The sequence below is a fragment of the Ranitomeya variabilis genome, chromosome 1 (assembly GCF_051348905.1).
Source record: "Ranitomeya variabilis isolate aRanVar5 chromosome 1, aRanVar5.hap1, whole genome shotgun sequence".
NCBI lineage: Eukaryota > Metazoa > Chordata > Amphibia > Anura > Dendrobatidae > Ranitomeya > Ranitomeya variabilis.
This window is the reverse complement of record NC_135232.1, coordinates 697,078,001-697,097,655: the sequence shown is the minus strand read 5'-3', so window position 1 is coordinate 697,097,655 and position 19,655 is coordinate 697,078,001. Positions and strand designations below refer to the sequence as shown.

At 43.9% G+C, this 19,655-nt stretch overlaps 1 protein-coding gene across 2 annotated transcripts in view; it reads left to right on the top strand.

Moving 5' to 3' along the window:
- COA8 (cytochrome c oxidase assembly factor 8) overlaps positions 1–10,946 on the top strand; it is a 28,525-nt gene extending 17,579 nt beyond the window's left edge. For both annotated transcript variants that reach the window (XM_077266862.1, XM_077266853.1), the window contains exon 5: positions 10,823–10,946. In XM_077266862.1, coding sequence (XP_077122977.1) covers positions 10,823–10,910 — 88 coding nt within the window. In that variant the 3' untranslated portion in view covers positions 10,911–10,946. The remainder of the gene's footprint in view (positions 1–10,822) is intronic.
- Positions 10,947–19,655: the final 8,709 nt, after the last annotated feature.

The following is a 19,655-nucleotide window of genomic DNA, read 5'->3' as shown; positions in this document are numbered from 1 at the left end:
ATATGGGTTCACTTATTCTTAATATATACATACCATCATATTTGTTATATATCTTTTCTGATATATACCTGTCTATAACTACGTTAATGCTTTATTTGTTGAAAGTGCATTTGAACAGCAAGGTGGCTTGTTGTTGAAGGGAAATAGAGAAAAAAAAATCTATAAAATCTTCAGCATAGCGAGTGTGAGCGAGCTGAGTGTGACCTGAGCGTAAGTGTGGACGGCGGTAAGTGTGACTTGTGATCCAGTGACTTTGGAATCAGGGAGTTTCCAAGGGAGGAATTGCTGTCTGTTTTTTTTTTTTTTTTTTTTGCTGTTGTTGTGTTTTTTTTTGTTTTTTTTTTAATACTTTGTATTTATTTTTAATTAACGTTTGTGTGGTGCAATCCCCATTAGGAAATGTGCTCCACTATTGTTAATGCCATCCAGTGCACATCTTGCCACATGTATGCAGTCCTTGATCGGCCGGTCGAGGGTGCATACTGCTGTGCGAGATGTGAGCACATTGTGCATTTGGAAGCCCAGATTCTGGATCTAAATGTGCAGCTGGCAACACTGAGATCCATAGACAATATGGAGAGGAGTCTTCTGCTCACTGAGCAGACGCTCAATGGGATAGGTGAGGGGGGGGATGGTAGGATGGAGCTGCAGGACAGTGAGGCAGTTAGCTGGGTGACAGATAGAAGGCGGGGTAGAGGGAAGAGTGCCAGGGAGGCTAGTCCTGATCTGGTACACCCCAATAAATTTGCTAAGTTGGCAGATGAGGGGGGTGCCAGTACAGGGGTAGCACTGCTGCAGCCAGACATGTCCTCTGAAAGCCGGAGGAGTGACTGCTCCAGTAAGGAGGGAAATAGGAGAGCAGGGCAGGCCAGACAGGTGCTGGTAGTGGGGGACTCAATTATCAGGGGTACAGATAGGGCAATCTGTCACAAAGACAGGAATCGTCGGACGGTGTGCTGCCTACCTGGCGCTCGAGTCCGACACATCGCTGATCGGGTTGACAGGTTATTGGGAGGGGCTGGTGAGGACCCAGCGGTCATGGTGCACATTGGCACAAATGACAAAGTTAGAGGTAGGTGGAAGGTCCTTAAAGATGATTTCAGGGAATTAGGCTGCAAGCTGAAAGCAAGGACCTCCAACGTGGTATTTTCCGAAATACTGCCTGTACCACGTGCCACGCCAGAGAGGCAACGGGAGATTAGGGAGGTTAATAAGTGGCTCAAGAATTGGTGTAGGAAGGAGGGGTTTGGGTTCCTGCAGAACTGGGCCAACTTCTCAGTCGGCTACAGGCTCTACGCTAGGGACGGGCTGCACCTCAATGGGGAAGCGGCAGCTGTGCTGGGGGAGAAAATGGTTAGAAGGTTGGAGGAGTGTTTAAACTAGGGATTGGGGGGGAGGGTATTCATTTTATAGGAGGGGAAGATAGTGCAGATAGAGACCTGGGCACAAATAAGGAAGTTGGGGGTGGCGGTGGCATGGGGGGTGGGGTTAGAACAGTTAGTAATTTAAGAAAGAATAGAGGTACAGAGAGGAACATCAAGTGCATGTATACTAATGCCGGAAGCCTCGCCAACAAAATGGAGGAATTAGAATTAATGTTGTTAGAGCATAATTATGACATGGTGGGGATATCTGAAACATGGCTGGATGAGAGCCAGACTGGGCTGTTAACTTGCAGGGCTATAGCCTTTTCAGAAATGACCGTACAGATAAGCGAGGGGGTGGGGTGTGTCTGTATGTAAAATCGACCTTAAAACCCATCCTGCGTGATAATATAGGTGAATCTAATGAAAATGTAGAGTCCCTGTGGGTGGAGATAAGGGGAGGGGGAAAAAATAATAAATTACTGATAGGGGTTTGTTATAAATCTCCAAAAACAATGGAAGCAATGGAGAATATCCTCGTAAAGCAAATAGATGAAGCTGCGACTCAAGGAGAAGTCATTATTATGGGGGACTTCAACTACCCTGAAATAGATTGGGGAACAGAAACCTGCAGTTCCAGTAAAGGTAATCGGTTTTTGACAACTATGAGAGACAATTACCTTTCACAACTGGTTCAGGACCCAACAAGAAGGGGGGCACTGCTAGACCTAATATTAACCAACAGGCCAGACCGCATATCAAATATAAGGGTTGGGGGTTACTTGGGGAATAGTGATCACAAAATAATAAGTTTTCATGTCTCCTTTAATAAGATGTGTAGTAGAGGGGTGACAAGGACACTAAACTTCAGGAGGGCAAATTTCCAACGGATGAGAGAGGATCTTGGTGCAATTAACTGGGACGATATCCTGAGACAAAAAAGTACACAAAGAAAATGGGAGACGTTTATTAGCATCCTGGATAGGACCTGTGCACAGTATATACCGTATGGGAATAAACATACTAGAAATAGGAGGAAACCAATATGGCTAAATAGAGCTGTAAGGGGAGCAATAAGGGACAAAAAGAAAGCATTTAGAGAATTAGAGGAAGTAGGTAGTGATGAGGCATTAAATAAATACAGAAAATTAAATAAATTCTGTAAAAAGCAAATCAAGGCAGCAAAAATTGAGACAGAAAGACTCATTGCCAGAGAGAGCAAAAATAATCCCAAAATATTCTTTAAACTACATAAATAGTAAGAAACTAAAAAATGATAGTGTTGGCCCCCTTAAAAATAGTCTGGGTGAAATGGCGGATGAGGATGAGGAAAAAGCCAATATGCTAAATGACTTTTTTTCATCAGTATTTACAAAAGAAAATCCCATGGCAGCCAATATGACTAGTGATAAAATTTCCCAGTTAAAGGTAACCTGCTTAACCCAGCAGGAAGTACGGCGGCGTCTAAAAATCACTAAAATTGACCAATCTCCGGGCCCGGATGGGATACACCCCCGAGTACTGCAGGAATTAAGTACAGTCATTGATAGACCATTATTTTTAATCTTTAAAGAGTCCATAATAACAGGGTCTATACCACAGGACTGGCGTATAGCAAATGTGGTGCCAATATTCAAAAAGGGGACATAAACTGAACTCGGTAATTATAGGCCAGTAAGTTTAACCTCTACTGTGGGTAAAATCCTGGAGGGCATTCTAAGGGATGCTATACTGGAGTATCTGAAGAGGAATAACCTCATGACCCAGTATCAGCACGGGTTTACTAGGGACCGTTCATGTCAGACTAATTTGATCAGCTTCTATGAAGAGGTAAGTTCCGGACTGGACCAAGGGAGCACAGTGGATGTAGTGTATATGGACTTTTCAAAAGCTTTTGATACGATGCCACACAAAAGGTTGTCACATAAAATGAGAATAATGGGGGCGTTGATCCAGGGAACTAGTCTGATTGCCGTATGTGGGGTCGGGAAGGAATTTTTTTCCCCATGGTGGAGCTTACTCTTACCACATGGGTTTTTTTTTGCCTTCCCCTGGATCAACATGTTAGGGCATGTTAGGCTATGGGTTGAACTAGATGGACTTAAAGTCTTCCTTCAACCTTAATAACTATGTTACTATGTTATGTCTATATGTCCACTGTGACTACCCGTATTGTTATATAACAAGTTCAGAGCATTTTTGTGTTTCTGCTCATCTGTCCCATTAGTATCTATGTACTTTTTTTTATAGATATTTATTCTATTTTATGAGTAATATTTATGTTGTATATTTCTATTTCATTATGTGTTAATAAAGTCTTTGATAAATGAGTTAGCAATATTTGGATTCCAGTACCTCTTTCTTTGTCGCTCTATAGGCTGTATATGATCTTTTTAATAAGGGATTATAATACTTTTGAGAGGATCATTATATGACACAGTACACAGCAGGGGCACATTTAAAAGATTGTCAGCACAGGAAAATTTTATTTAAGCACATCCAATTGTGGAAATTATTTTTCAAATATCTATTTATTTAACCCCTTAAGCCCCAAGGGTGGTTTGCACGTTAATGACCGGGCCAATTTTTTCAATTCTGACCACTGTCCCTTTATGAGGTTACAACTCTGGAACGCTTCAATGGATCCCAGTGATTCTGACATTGTTTTCTCGTGACGTATTGTACTTCATGATAGTGATAACCTTTCTTCGATATAACTTGTGTTTATTTGTGAAAAAAAATGGAAATTTGGCAAAAATTTAGCAATTTTCCAACTTTGAATTTTTATACCCTTAAATCACAGAGATATGTCACACAAAATACTTAATAAGTAACATTTCCCACATGTCTACTTTACATCAGCACAATTTTGGAACCAAATTTTTTTTTTTTGTTCGGGAGTTATAAGGGTTAAAAGTTGACCAGCAATTTCTCATTTTTACAACACCAATATTTTTTAGGGACCACATCACATTTAAAGTCATTTTGAGGGGTCTATATGATAGAAAATAACCAAGTGTGACACCATTCTAAAAACTGCACCCCTCACGTTGCTCAAAACCACATTCAATAAGTTTATTAACCCTTCAGGTGTTTTACAGGAATTTTTGGAATGTTTAAAAAAAAAAAAAAAAGTTTAACTTTTTTTCACAAAAAATTTATTTCAGCTCCAATTTGTTTTATTTTACCAAGGGTAACAGGAGAAAATGGACCCCAAAAGTTGTTGTATAATTTGTTCTGAGTACGCTGATACCCCATATGTGGGGGTAAACCACTGTTTGGGTGCATGGCAGAGCTCGGAAGGGAAGGAGCGCCATTTGACTTTTCAATGCAAAATTGACTGGAATTGAGATGGGACACCATGTCACGTTTGGAGAGCCGCTGATGTGTCTAAACATTGAAATCCCCCACAAGTGACACCATTTTGAAAAGTAGACCCCCTAAGGAACTTATCTAGATGTGTTTTGACAGCTTTGAACCCCCAAGTGTTTCGCTACAGTTTATAACGCAGAGCCGTGAAAATAAAAAAATCATTTTTTTTCCACAAAAATTATTTTTTAGCCCCCTGTTTTGTATTTTTCCAAGGGTAACAGGAGAAATTGGAAATTGGACCCCAAAAGTTGTTGTCCAATTTGTCCTGAGTACGCTGATACCCCATATGTGGGGGGGGGGGAACCACCGTTTGGTCGCATAGAGAGCTCGGAAGGGAAGGAGCGCCATTTGGAATGCAGACTTAGATGGATTGGTCTGCAGGCATCACTTTGCATTTGCAGAGCCCCTGATGTACCCAAACAGTAGAAACCCCCCACAAGTCACCCCACATTGGAAACTAGACCTCCCAAGGAACTTATCTAGATGTGTTGTGAGAACTTTGAACCCCCAAGTGTTTCACTACAGTTTATAACGCAGAGTCGTGAAAATAAAAAAATTTTTCCCACTAAAAATGTTTTTTAGCCCCCCAAATTTTTATTTTCCCAAGGGTAACAAGAGAAATTGGACCCCAATTGTTGTTGTCCAATTTGTCCTGAGTATGCTGATACCCCATATGTTGGGGTAAACCCTTGTTTTGGCGCACGGGAGAGCTCGGAAGGGAAGGAGTACTGTTTTACTTTTCAAAGCAGAATTGGCTGGAATTGAGATCAGACGCCATGTCGCGTTTGGAGAGCCCTGATGTGCCTAAACGGTGGAAACCCCCCAATTCTAACTGAAACCCTATCCCAAACACACCCCTAACCCTAATCCCAACCATAACCCTAACCACACCCCTAACCCTAATCCCAACTGTAAATGTAATCCAAACCCTAACCCTAACTTTCGCTCTAACCCTAATGGGAAAATGGAAATAAATACATTTTTTTTATGTTTCCCTAACTAAGGGGGTGATGAAGGGGGGTTTGATTTACTTTTATAGTGGGTTTTTTAGTGGATTTTAATGATTGGCAGTTGTCACACACTAAAAGATGCTATTTATTGCAAAAAATAGTTTTTGCGTTACCACATTTTGAGAGCTATAATTTTTATGTTTTGGCGCTTTTATACGATAAAAACTATTTTATAGAAAAAATAATTATTTTTGCATCGCTTTATTCTGAGGACTATAACTTTTTTTATTTTTTTGCTGATGATGCTGTATGGTGGCTCGTTTTTTGCGGGACAAGATGACGTTTTCAGCGGTACCATGGATATTTGTATCCGTCTCTCTGATCGCGTGTTATTCCACTTTTTGTTCGGCGGTATGATAATAAAGCGTTGTGTTTTGTCTCGTGTTTTTTTTTTTTTTTTTTTTACGGTGTTCACTGAAGGGGTTAACTAGTGGGACAGTTTTATAGGTCAGGTCGTTACGGACGCGGCGATACTAAATATGTGTACTTTTATTGTTTTGTTTTTTTTATTTAGCTAAAGAAATGTATTTATGGGAACAATATATTTTTTTTTCTTTAGGATTTTTTTTTTTTTTACACTACTTTGTCCCAGGGGGGACATCACTGTATAGTGACAGATCGCTGATCTGACACTTTGCAGAGCACTGTATCAGATCAGCGATCTGACATGCTCTGCTCCTGGCTTACCAGCGCCTGCTCTGAGCAGGCACTTGGTAAGCCACCTCCCTGCAGGATTTGGAAGTAGCCCCGCAGCCATTTTGGATCCGGGGCCTGCAGGGAGGAGACGCTCGGTACAAGGTGAGCACATTTCCTTGTACCGATCATCTCAGGGAAGCCCGCAGGGAGCCCCCTCCTTTCGCGATGCTTCCCTGTACTGCTGGAACACTGCGATCATGTTTGATCGCAGTGTGGCGGGAGTTAATGTGCTGGGGGCGGTCCGTGACTGCTCCTGGCACATAGTGCTGGATGTCAGCTGCGATAGTCAGCTGACACCCGGCCGCGCTAAAATCCCCCCCCCTCCTCCCCCCGTGACCGCGGCCGATCGCATATGACGTACTATCCCGTCACTGGGAATTAAGTCCCAGGTCACCTTGATGGGATAGTACGTCATATGGGATTGAGGGGTTAAATCAACTTTAAAATTAACTTTGTGTTAAAACCCCTTTAAGTAAAATTGTTCATTGGAGTTAGATATGCATAATGGGTGTAAATAGTGTGCAAAAAACTGCAGTATATAGTGCAGCAAAAGGTAGAATAGGGGAATAAATATAAAGTGTGTAGTATATAGAATATGGCTGATTTTAAGACTCACAAATAAGAAATGTGTATCAGGAGGACAACCAGATATGACTAAGCACCAAGCAAAGCTGACATATAGGAATGAGACATAATATACAGTACATATTAAGGCACGTGACAACTGCATGACACAGGTAGGTATGTGTATATATATATATATATATATATATGTCAGTAGATAAAATCTCGATTGATGCGAAAAGGGTAAATTGGAAGAAGCCCAGAAGGAAGTCCGATGGAGAACTATTTTGTTCACCTTATATGTGCATGTATTTGGGCATCACAAGCAGTGGTGTGGATTCGGTAAGGCAAACCTCCGACTCCTCAATTTCCATGACACCGACTCCACCAAAATGGACTCCGACTCCACGACTCCACAGCCCTGATCACAAGTTGGATACTTGGTACGGCACGGCTCTCTGATAGGGCCTTTGCGTTCCGCTGTGAAACGCACTTCATTTCCGGGTGATTAATTTATATCTGCGTTCCAATGTGGAACGCGCCGCACTTCCGACCCAACATCATATTATACCCTGAGGACGTCCTTTGGAGACGTGCTATCTGGCTAGGATATGCGCTGGTGTCTCCACCCATGCATGGGACAGCTGCCACTGATGTGAAATTCTTATTGGTCCGGCTATATTTTAAATATCCTTTGTTTCCCTTGTGAAAGCCTCTGGCGAAACGCGCGTCGGTTCTGAGCTTATGGTCTATGGTTAAGTATTGTACTTTTGCCATATCATCACATTTTACTGTGTACTTACGGTATGTCCTCTTTGTTTATAAGTTGTCTACACTTAATACTGTGCATTATCATTACTTGATTGAGAGGTTTACAGCTCTGGCAAAAATTAAGAAACCACTGCAAAATGTTCTGTTTGTCTGATTTTTCTCTTTATATGTTTATTTTTGAGTAAAATGTAATTTTTCATTCTTTAAACTACTGACATGTCTCCAAATTTCCAAGCAATACATTTTGGGGGGTTGTTTCTGAAAAGGAGAAATTGTCAAAATTACAAAAAAAAACCAGTTCTTTCAGACCTCACATAATGCAAAGAAAACAAGTTCACAATCATTTAGAAACAACAGTACTAAAGTTTAAACTCAATAAGAGTTCAGAAATCAACATTTTGTGGAATAACCATGATTTTTAATCACAGCTTTCATGTGTCTTGGCATGCTTTCCACCAGTCTTTCACACTGCTCCTGGTGCAAAAATGTAAGCAGTTCTTCTTTGTTTGATGGCTCGTGACTATCCCTCATCCTCTTGATTACATTCCAGAGGTTTTCAATAGGGTTCTGGTCTGGAGATTGGGCTGCCCATGACAGGGTTTTGATGTGGTGGGCTCTTAATTTTTGGCAAAGCGTATGTCTCACTCTGGGGTCTATGTACGGCTGTGTACCTTTGACAAATACCGTATATACTCATGTATGAGCTGAGTTTTTCAGCACACTTTTTTTTCTGCTGAAAACACCCCCCTTGGCTTTTACATGAGTCACCGTACAGAAAGCCGGTGGAGCAGCGGGTGCCAGGAGCTGGCGGACACATCATACTCATCTACCTGCGCACCCTCTGTGCTGGCACTGTATCTCGTTCCAGCCGCTGGCGTCTGCCTGCAGCTCTTCCTGTGCTCAGTGGTCACGTGGTACCGCTCATTAAGGTGATGAATAGGGACACGCCTCCCCTCCCGTAGGCATGGAGTGCATATTCATCACCTTAATGAGCGCTATCACGTGACCGCTGAGCACAGGAAGAGCTGAAGGCAGACGCTGGAGTTCGGAACGAGATGCAGTGCCAGCTCCCATGGCGCGAAGGTAGGTGAGTATGATGTTTATTTTTTTTTTTTCCAATAGGAAACATGCACACAAGGATTGGGGATAAGGAGGCCTGCATGCATACAGGGAAGGAACGGGGGAGGCATTCATACCAGGACAGGGAAGGGGGAGCCATGCATAGCAGAACAGGGATGAGGAGACCATGCACACCCGGCTTATACTCGAGTCAATAAGCTTACCCAGTTTTCTGTGGCCAAAGTAGTTGCCTCGGCTTATACTCGGGTCGGGTTATACTCGAGTATATACGGTACCGTATATACTCTAGTATAAGCCGATAATTTCAGCCCATTTTTTTTTAGGCTGAGATTGCCCCCCTTGGCTTATACTCGAGTCATTCCCAGGGGTTGGCAGGGGAGTTGGAGCGGCAGCTGTCTAATCATACTCACCTGCTCCTGGCGTGGTCCCTGCACGTCCCTGGTTCTCCGGGCGCCGGCAGATTCTTCCAGCGTTGAGCGGTCACATGGTACCGCTCATTACTGTAAGAATATGGACCCAACTCCACTCCCACTCCACGCTCAGGTCAGAGGACGCGATTAGTGTGCGCGCCGCCCTCTGCCTGAACTTCAGTGCAGAGGATGCGGAAGACACAGCGGCGACGAGAGGCGAGTATGTGATTTTTTTATTTATTTATTTTTTAAATTACAGCAACAGCATATGAAGCAAATGTCTCTATGGGGCATCTTATGGAGCCATAATCAGCATTTGTGGAGCATTATATGGGGCAAATATTTCTATGGAGCATCTTATGGGGCCATAATCACTATTTGTGCAGCATTATATGGGGCAAATATCTCTATGGAGCATCTTATGGGACCATAATCAGCATTTGTGGAGCATTATACGAGGCAAATGTCTGTATGGAGCATCTTATGGGGCCATAATCAGCATTTGTGGAGCATTATACGAGGCAAATGTCTGTATGGAGCATCTTATGGGGCCATAATCAGCATTTGTGCAGCATTGTATGGGGCAAATGTCTGTATGGAGGATCCTATGGTGTCATAATCAGCATTTGTGCAGCATTGCATGGGGCAAATGTCTGTATGGAGGATCCTATGGGGTCCTAATCAACATTTGTGCAGCATTATATAGGGCATATTTTAATATGGAGCATCTTATGGGGCCCATCATGAACTGTATGGAGCATTATATGAGGCTCCTGATTCAATATGGATATTCAAAAACACTTAACCTACTGATGTCTCAATTAATTTTACTTTTATTGGTATCTATTTTTATTTTTTACATTTACCGGTAGCTGCTGCAATTTCCACCCTAGGCTTATACTCGAGTCATTAAGTTTTCCCAGTTTTTTTGTAGCAAAATTAGGGGTCTTGGCTTATACTCGGGTCGGCTTATACTCGAGTATATACGGTAATTTGTCACTGTTAACATACATATCAAGGCATAGAATTATGTCTCCTATGTATATGTCAGCTTTGCTTGGTGCATAATTATACCTGGTTGTTCCCATGATACACCTTATTGTGCGTCTTAATCAGCTATCTTCTATATGCTACGTGCTTTATATATTTTATTATATAAATATGTCAAATCTATATCTATGCATATTCCCTTTTTATCTTTTTTTTCTGCACTTTTTTGCACACTATATACACCCATCATGCCTATCTACCTCCAGTGAATGATTTTACTTAAGGATATAGTGAATTCATTGTTCTATATTTTTCTGCTTACATGTTATGCTATAGGGGCACTGTCCATTTATTTACTGGGTACAAATTGTCCTGTGACCATATGTATGTTTTTTAATCTTACTGTGGCATTTTCCCCTTGCTCGTTTTTAATTGTACTTAATAAACTTTTATATATATTTTCTTTTGGGTCATGTATCTTGCTTGTATTTTTCACGGTATTATAAGAAAGTATACTGCAGGCCTGGAATTTATAATACTCCATGAACCCTTCTGTTTTTTTCAGAGAATGGTACAAGAGGAATTTTACGATCACGTTCCTTATGGGACAAGTCACATTACAGAGAGCGCTGAAGAAGATTCGATGGAAATAGGATTAAAATGTTAATTAAATGCAATTTATAAAACTACAGGTATCCTTGTCTGTTGGTGGAATCGTCTCGTATAGCCGCGCAGTTACTTGTAGAGATGCACCTGAAATGCAATATTAAAACATTTTATTTATTTTTTAAAAGTCATATCCTTATTTTATTTTCTACCTATTTTCTTGCAGTTTGTTGAAAAGAAAACTGTGACTTTCTCTTAACCTGGGTCCAGCGCTGAGTCTTTGCCACTGCCCAGTGTCTCTGAAGCACTGACGTCTCATTAACAGTGCTGCATCCACTGTCACTGAGCTCAGCAGTTCTGCCAATGTAGAAGCCACGAGCCGCTAAGCACACTGATTGGCTGCAGTGCTGTAACGTGATGTCGGCTTTGCAGATGACAACAGACCCCATCAGCAGTGCTGGAGACTTGGTGCTGTACTTGAGAAGAGGGAGTAAAGAACCATTTATTTTGTTTTTGTTTTTTTTTAAACAAACTGCAGCCAGGAGATGGGTTTTCTGAAGATTGTAAACCCCATTCGGGGCCTTCAGAACAATGCACAAAAAGTATGATTGAACTTTAAACCTTCTTTAGAGACTGTGGAGCTATGAGGCAAGATATTAGTGAAAGTGTGGACAGTGATGATAATGGCTGATCACCGTCGTGTATAGTATACAAGGCCGTCTTTACAAATTTCTCATAATCTTGTTGTTTTTTTTTTTTCCTTTGCCTTGCGCTTGTTCGCTGCCTGTCATGTTTTCTGCTCTGTGACTAATTAGTCATTTCCTCCTGCATAATTCTGAACAGCAGGGAGGCTGCTAACTGAGCTTTGCCAGTAAATTCCCTCCTCATACTATGTTTTGCATAAGGATTTTAAAGTGATTTTTTTTCATCCACCAAGAAGTGACGAGTTTTAATCCTGAATCTGAACCTCTGTCTAAATTCAGCTACTCCTGATCACCCACAATCATCGTCTCCTGTTTACTTACGGAGATAATCTTACCAACATCAAGAAATCATCCAATCCACAGTGATCGCTAGGCCCCCACTGGTCTTGAGAGTAGGGGTCTTGAACATGTACTATTGTTCAATTTGACTGACGGAAATAGTGAAAGTGACAGCCTATACTTGAGACAGAGGAGGCCCGACATGTTCTGAGCCTTTAATTAAACAGGTCCAGGACTTATCTTGAAGAACATTAATCTATGTGTACGTCATCAATGTCAGATCAGTGGGGGTCCGATGACCGGGACCTCCACTGATCATTTGTATGCAGCTACCGCTGTGGCCACCGGATAGAGCCGTAACAGCACAGCTCTGTACATAGTGTAAGGATTCTGGGGAAGTGTAGCTCAACTCTTATTGACTTGAATGGGAGCTGTGCTCCGGTGCCTGAGAATGGGCCCTACACAATGTATGAAGCAGTCCTTTTACAACTCCGCACCCTGGCAGCAGGAACTGCAAACAGCTGCTCGTGTGTCAGACCTCCACTTATCTGATATTGATGATCTATCCTAATGATGGTGTAACGGGCAGAGTGGTGGAACCACTTTGCCGAAGACCTGGAGGGCTGTTACTAGGAGCTTCACCCAATCTGTCCACGGATACGCAGCGGCTAACGACACTGAGATCCGAGGAGAGACAGGGGAGGTGGTCCAGGTGCTACTCCAGGATTGACCTTGGGTAGATGGCAGCTAACCCCTAGGAACAGGTAGCTGAGGGGGGTGGGGACCGAAGGAAAGTCCAACAGTTGCAGGCAGAGAAGATGACAGGAACTGCAGGAGCAGGACAGGCTGATGGAGAGATGAGCTCTGGCAGGTTGATGGAGAGATGAGCACTGGCAGGTGCAACTGTACCGGCTGCCATTGAGGTGAGCAATGGCAGGTGCAGCAGGCTCGTCTGCCGTTGAGGTCAGCACTAGCGGGTGCAGCAGGCTCAGATACAAGCACTGGGACCTGAGAACTGACAAGAGTGTTAGGAACAAACTCACAACATTGCACAGGCACCTCCATGTTTGAGGAGGTGTTTTAAATAGTAAGCTTCCTCCACCTATTGGCTGAGGATGCTTTAGAGGAATACACGGGGCCCCTTTACGAAAGAGGAAATGTGTGCACGCCCTAAGCACAGTGCCTGGAGACTTGCTTGCGGTGCACGCACTCCCGGGCAGCAGAAGTGGCTGTGAGTACGCTGGTGTCTGCAGGCAGAGAAGGACTGCAGGCAGAGACTCAGGTGCTACTGATAGCTTATCAATACTGTCTTGGCCGAAAGTGTTGTCACCCTTTTAAATTGTTCCAGAAAATGAAGTATTTTCCAAGCACACTATTGTAAGTATACATGTTTTGTTATACACGTTTATTTCTTTTGTATGTATTGGAATTGGAACAGCACAAAAAAAAAACATAGAAAAAAGGCAAACTGGATATAATTTTACACAAACTCCAAAAATGGGCCAGGCAAAAAGACCCTCAACTTAATATTTGGTTGCCCTCTCTTTGGAATAAATAACTGCGATCAATCACTTCTTAAAACCATCAAGAAGCTTCTTACACCTCTGAAATGGAATTTTGGGCCACTCTTCTCTTGAAAACTCATATTTGAAGGCGCCTTCTCTCAACAGCAATTTTAAGATCTCTCCACAGGTTCTCAGTGAGATTAAGATTCGTACGCATTGCTGCCACTTCAGAACTCTTCAGTGCTTTGTTTCCATCCATTTCTGGGTACTTCTCCCAACAAATTTGGTTCTTAAGTCCTCAGACAGTTCTCTTCTCTTTTTTCTTTTCTCCATTCTTAAGGCTCATTCCCACTTTGGATGAAAGCGGATGAATGCATTTGGATTGCATTTGGACCAATGTTATTCTATCATTGTGTGTTCATCTGCATTTTGTTTTCCAGCTCAGATCGGATCACAATTGGACTGGAAAAAAATTGCAGCGTGCTGCGATTGTAATCGGAAATCGGATCGCATCCTGCAATACACTATGTTCCAAATTATGCAAATTACATTTTTCTCTGATTTTCCTAAATGGTTGGTGCAAATGACAGTCAGTCTAATAAAAGTAATCACCCGTTAGAGTATACATTGAATTTTATTGAATAAACCTCCCAATGATAACAGTATAATCTCCAAAATGAATAAAAACTCAAAATGCACTGTTCCAAATTAATAAGCCCAGTAGAATTTCTAAACATTTGATATGTTTTAAAGAACTGAAAATGCTCATTTGTGGAATTTGCAGCATTAGGAGGTCACATTCACTGAACAAAAAGCTATTTAACTCCAAAACATCCTAACAGGCCAAGTTACATGTTAACTTAGGACACTTCTCTGATATCACCTTCACAATTCTTGCATCCATTGAACTTGTAAGTTTTTGGAGAGTTTCTGCTTTGTATTTCTTTGCATGAAGTCAGAATAGTCTCCCAGAGCTGCTGTTTTGATGTGAACTGCCTCCCACCCTCATAGATCTTTTGCTTGATGATACTCCAAAGGTTCTCTATAGGGTTGTGGTTAGGGGAAGATGGTGGCCACACCATGAGTTTATCTCCTTTTATGCCCATAGCAGCCAATGACTCAGATGTATTCTTTGCAGCATGAGATGGTGCATTATCATGCATGAAGATGATTTTGCTCCTGAAGGCACATTTCTGCTTTTTATACCATGGAGGAAAGTTGTCAGTCAGAAACTCTATATACTTTGCAGAGGTAATTTTCACACCTTCAGGAACCTTAAAGGGCCATACCAGCTGTTTCTCCATGATTCCGGCCCAAAACATGACTCCACCTCCTTGCTGTTGTTGCAGCCTTGTTGGGACATGCTGGCCATCCAGCAACCATCCACTACTCCATCTATCTTGACCATCCGGGGTTGCTCAACACTTATCAGTAAACAAGAATGTTTGGAAATTAGTCTTCATGTATGTGTGGGCCCAAAGCAACCATTTCTGCTTGTGAACACTGTTTAGGGGTGGCCGAATAGTAGGTTTATGCACCACAGCAAGCCTTTGTAGGAGCCTACACCTTGAGGTTCGAGGGACTCCAGAGGCACCAGCAGCTTCAAATATCTGTTTGCTGCTTTGTAATGGCTTTTTAGCAGCTGCTCTCTTAATCCGATGAACTTGCCTGGCAGAAATCTTCCTCATTATGCCTTTATCAGCACAAACACATCTGTGCTCAGATACAGCCACAAATCTCTTAACAGTACGATGATCACGCTTAAGTTTTTGGGAAATTTCTAATGTTTTCATCCCTTCACCAAGGCATTGCACTATTTGATGCTTTTCATCAGCAGAGAGATCCTTTTTCTTTCCCATGTTACTTGAAAACTGTGACCTGCTTAATAATGTGGAACATCATTTTTAAGTAGTTTTCCTTTAATTAGAATCACCGGGAAAACTAATTATCACATGTGTTTAAGATTGATTTCAGTGATCCATTGAGCCCTGAGACACAATACCATCCATGAGTTAATTTGAAAAACAAAACAATTAAGTCTTTATCACACCTAAATCCAATTTGCATAATAATTTGGAACACAGTGTAGAAGTCAATGGGTGTGAGAAAAAAAAAAATCACACAGCACTCGGGCCATGCGAGTGCTGTCCGATTTTTACACAACAACCTCCTTTGAAAAGCCGCCAATTAATCTGCCGTGTACAGTAATATCAGTGTGCCAGGTTAGAATAGATAGAATACATAGACATATAGATGTCAGTGACACATACATACACACGTGGTCAAAATTATTGGTACCCCTCGTTTAATGACAGAGAAACCCACAATGGTCACAGAAATAACTTGAATGACAAAAGTAATAATAAAAGATCTATGAAAATGAACAAATGAAAGTCAGACATTGCTTTTCAAACATGCTGTTAGGGCTGGCGTAACGCACCGAGTAAATAGATGATATTTGGTGCGTTCGCAGCCCGGGGTCCACCGTGCAGGAAAGAACCTGCTGCTGGCAAATGGTGGCAAAATATGGCGGTAGAAGCGAACTCTGTTACTTCACAGAGTCGCTATAGAAAACGCACTGTGTCCTGTTTAGCTCATAGTTGTACACAGTAACTGCCGAGCAGATAGCAGCTTATGGTCACGCAGTCAAAGAGACAAACATACAATCTCCTCACCGGAGGAGCCGGTATTCTAGTGTCTTATTTCAGCCGGGGCCCTGAAACCATACACATACTCTCCTCACCGGAGGTGCCGGTATTCTAGTGGCTTATTTTAGCCGGGTCCCTGAATACACAAAAGAGTGACCACATTGGCGCAAAACTCATCACATGAATTGATACTAGCGCATGGCCGTGCGGTCATGCGCACCTTTTATAGCTGCAGCAAGTACAGGACCTTCCCAGAAGGACCAATGGGAGGCTGCCACAGACATTTGAGCACCTTCAGGACCTTCCTAGAGGATCAATGGGTTTTGCTGCAGTATCTAAGCATGTGACCCTTGATCTCCAATGAGAGATCTTACCCTGGGCATGCTCAGAAGGGGAAAAGTGGGACTTAGTCCCAAAAACGTCTGCTCGCCGCTGCCCAGTACTGGCCACAATGGCAGAAGCTGGAAAGGCAGCAGTAACCCTCTGCACAGAGTCTGAGCAATATGCTGGGACCGACGCCTCCGCTGAGCGGCAGGAGAAGAATGGGAGACCGCAGCGGAGACGGCTCAAGATTTCCCCTGTGCAGAGGCGGGAACTCGACCCCTAACATGGCCCTCCCTCCTTGGACCTCGCCACGCTCGAAGGCAGCAATGAGCTGCGGCGCCTAAATATACTCAGCAGGCTCTCAGGACCATAACCCTTCCAGTCCACCAAATAAAATTTTTTGCCACGTACCACCTTGCACCCCAAAATAGCGTTCACCTCATAACCGTCCGTAGATGAACCCGATGTCCCAGCAGTAGGGTTGAGCGACTTTTGCTTTTTTAGGATCGAGTCGGGTTTCGTGAAACCCGACTTTCTCGAAAGTCGGATCGTGTGAAATCGGCCGATTATTGTGAAAAGTCGGGTGGCCGACCGAAACACGAAACCCAATGCAAGTCAGTGTGGATTTTTTTTTTCTCTCTCTCTCTCCTATGTCACGCTGCCCACACTCCTTCATTGGCTGAAAAAATGGAGGTTAAAGCGTCATACGTAATGCGACTTTGGCGCGAAGATCGCCGATCGCATGGCCGATCCCACGCTGGGATCGGCTCGGGTTTCACGAAACCCGACTTTGCCGAAAGTCGGCGACTTATGAAATTGACCGATCAGTTTCGCTCAACCCTACCCGGCAGATGACTCGGAAAACCGGGACATGTATACGGGTTTCAAGAGGGACACATGAAAGGTGTCGGTGATACCCAGGCGTGGCGGAAGGGCCAGACGGTAGACCACAGGGTTAACCTATTCGAGGACCTTGAAGGGGCCCAAGTAGCGAGGTTCAAAATTAGTGGACTCTACTTGCAGCCTGATGTTACGGGCGGAGAGCCACACTAAGTCGCCAGGTGCAAAGGTCGGAGCGGGGTGCCGATGTGCATCGGCGGAGTACCTCATTCTCTCCTTTGAGGCCCGAATGGCATCCTGAGTGCGGTCCCAAATGTCCTGTGCCTCCACAGCCCATGCTGCCACCCTGGAGTCAGCGGAAGACACGGGCATAGGCAAAGGAACCCGCAGATGCTGACCATAGTTAAGGAGGAATGGGGTCTGTCCAGTGGAGTCGGCTACAGCGTTGTTCAGCGCAAACTCCGCCCACGATAGCAAGGATGCCCAGTCATCCTGCCTGGCTGAGACAAAATGTCGCAGATATGTGACCAAGGTCTGGTTGGCCCTCTCTACCAACCCATTCGTCTCGGGATGATATGCAGACGAGAGATTCAGCTCAATGCTGAGAAGACGACAAAGCTCTCTCCAGAACCGAGAAGCAAAGTGGGGACCCCGGTCACTGACAATTTTGCCAATTTTACAACGCTGCCAAGGCCAGTGCAGAAGGTAGCCGTGGAAGCGGCACCAAGTGCACCATTTTAGAAAAATGATCGGTGATAACCCAAATGATGGTACAGCCACGAGACTTGGGCAAGCCCACCACAAAGTCCATCCCGACCATCTCCCAGGGCCTGTCTGCCACCGGCAAGGGATAATGTAACCCAGCTGGCCGTTGTCGAGGAGACTTATTTTTGGCGCAGGAGACACACGCCCGAATATAATCTCCGATGTCACGGACCATATGCGGCCACCAGTACGTCCTCGCCAGCAGCTCAGATGTCCTCTTTGTCCCAAAATGTCCACCCACATTGGACGAATGAGCCCAAGAGAGAACCTCTGGTCGCAAATTAATAGGTACAAAGGTCTTGCCCGGAGGCACTGACTCTAGCGAAAACGGAGCTACGGTTCTCAGGCTCTCGGAAGGGACAATAAGCCGAGGCTCCCCTTCCTCCTCCTCAGAAGACACAATGGAGCGAGAGAGGGCGTCAGCATGAATGCTCTTCTCCCCAGCGAGATAATGGAGGGTGAAGTGGAACCGGGAGAAGAACAAGGACCATCTGGCCTGACGAGAATTTAGCCGCTGGGCTGTTTATAAATAAACCAAATTTTTGTGGTCCGTGAAGACTTGGAAGGGAAAGCGAGCCCCCTCCAAAAGATGTCTCCACTCCGAGAAGGCTAACTTCATTGCTAGCATCTTCCTGTCCCCGATGGAATAATTCCTCTCCGCTGGTGTGAAGGTCTTGGAGAACAAGAAGCAAGGATGCTTCCGACCTTGAGCATCCTTTTGGAAGAGGACTGCTCCTGCACCAACAGATGAGGCATCCACCTCCATTAGAAACGGCTTATCAACATCGGGACAATGTAGGATGGGAGCACTAGCAAAATGAGACTTAATAGAAGAAAAAGCCTTGGAGACCTCTTAGACCACAATTTGGGATTTGCTTCCTTCTTGGTGAGGGCTACCAAGGGAGCTACCCAAGTTGAGAAGTGGGGAATGAACTGACGATAGTAATTTATGAACCCCATAAAGCACTGCACCGCTTTAAGAGATTGGGGTTCTTGCCAGTCCATCACAGCCTGTAGTTTGGCAGGATCCATAGACAATCCCTGGGCGGAGATGATATAGCCCAGGAAAGGTAAAGACCCCTGCTCAAACATACACTTCTCCAACTTTGCATAGAGGGAATTTGCCCATAAGAGGTCGAAGCCTCTGCCAACAACTCTCCGGTGGGAGTCAATATCTGGAGAGAAGATGAGAATATCATCCAAATAGACTACGACCGAGGTAGAGAGCATATCCCGGAAGATATCGTTAACAAAGTCTTGGAAAACGGCTGGGGCATTACAGAGCCGAAGGGCAGCACCAGATACTCATAGTGCCCATCCCTGGTATTAAATGCCGTCTTCCATTCGTCCCCCTCACAGATGCGAATCAGGTTAGAAGCACCCCGCAGATCTAATTTGGTAAATACCCTTGCTCCCCGTAGCCTATAAAAGAGCTCTGAGGTCAGAGGCAACAGGTACTTGTTCTTATCGGTGATGGCGTTAAGACCCCTGTAATCTATGCATGGGCGTAATTCTCCATTCTTCTTCTGCACGAAGGAAAACCACGCCCCAGCAGGTGACACTGACTTCCTAATGAACCCTCTTGCCAAATTCTCCTGGATGTATTGGGACATAGCCTCCGTTTCCGGGAGAGAGAGGGTATAGACCCGTCCCCGAGGAGGTTCTGCTCCAGGCAAGAGATCAATAGGACAATCATAGAGGCGGTGAGGCGGAAGGGTCTCCGCAGC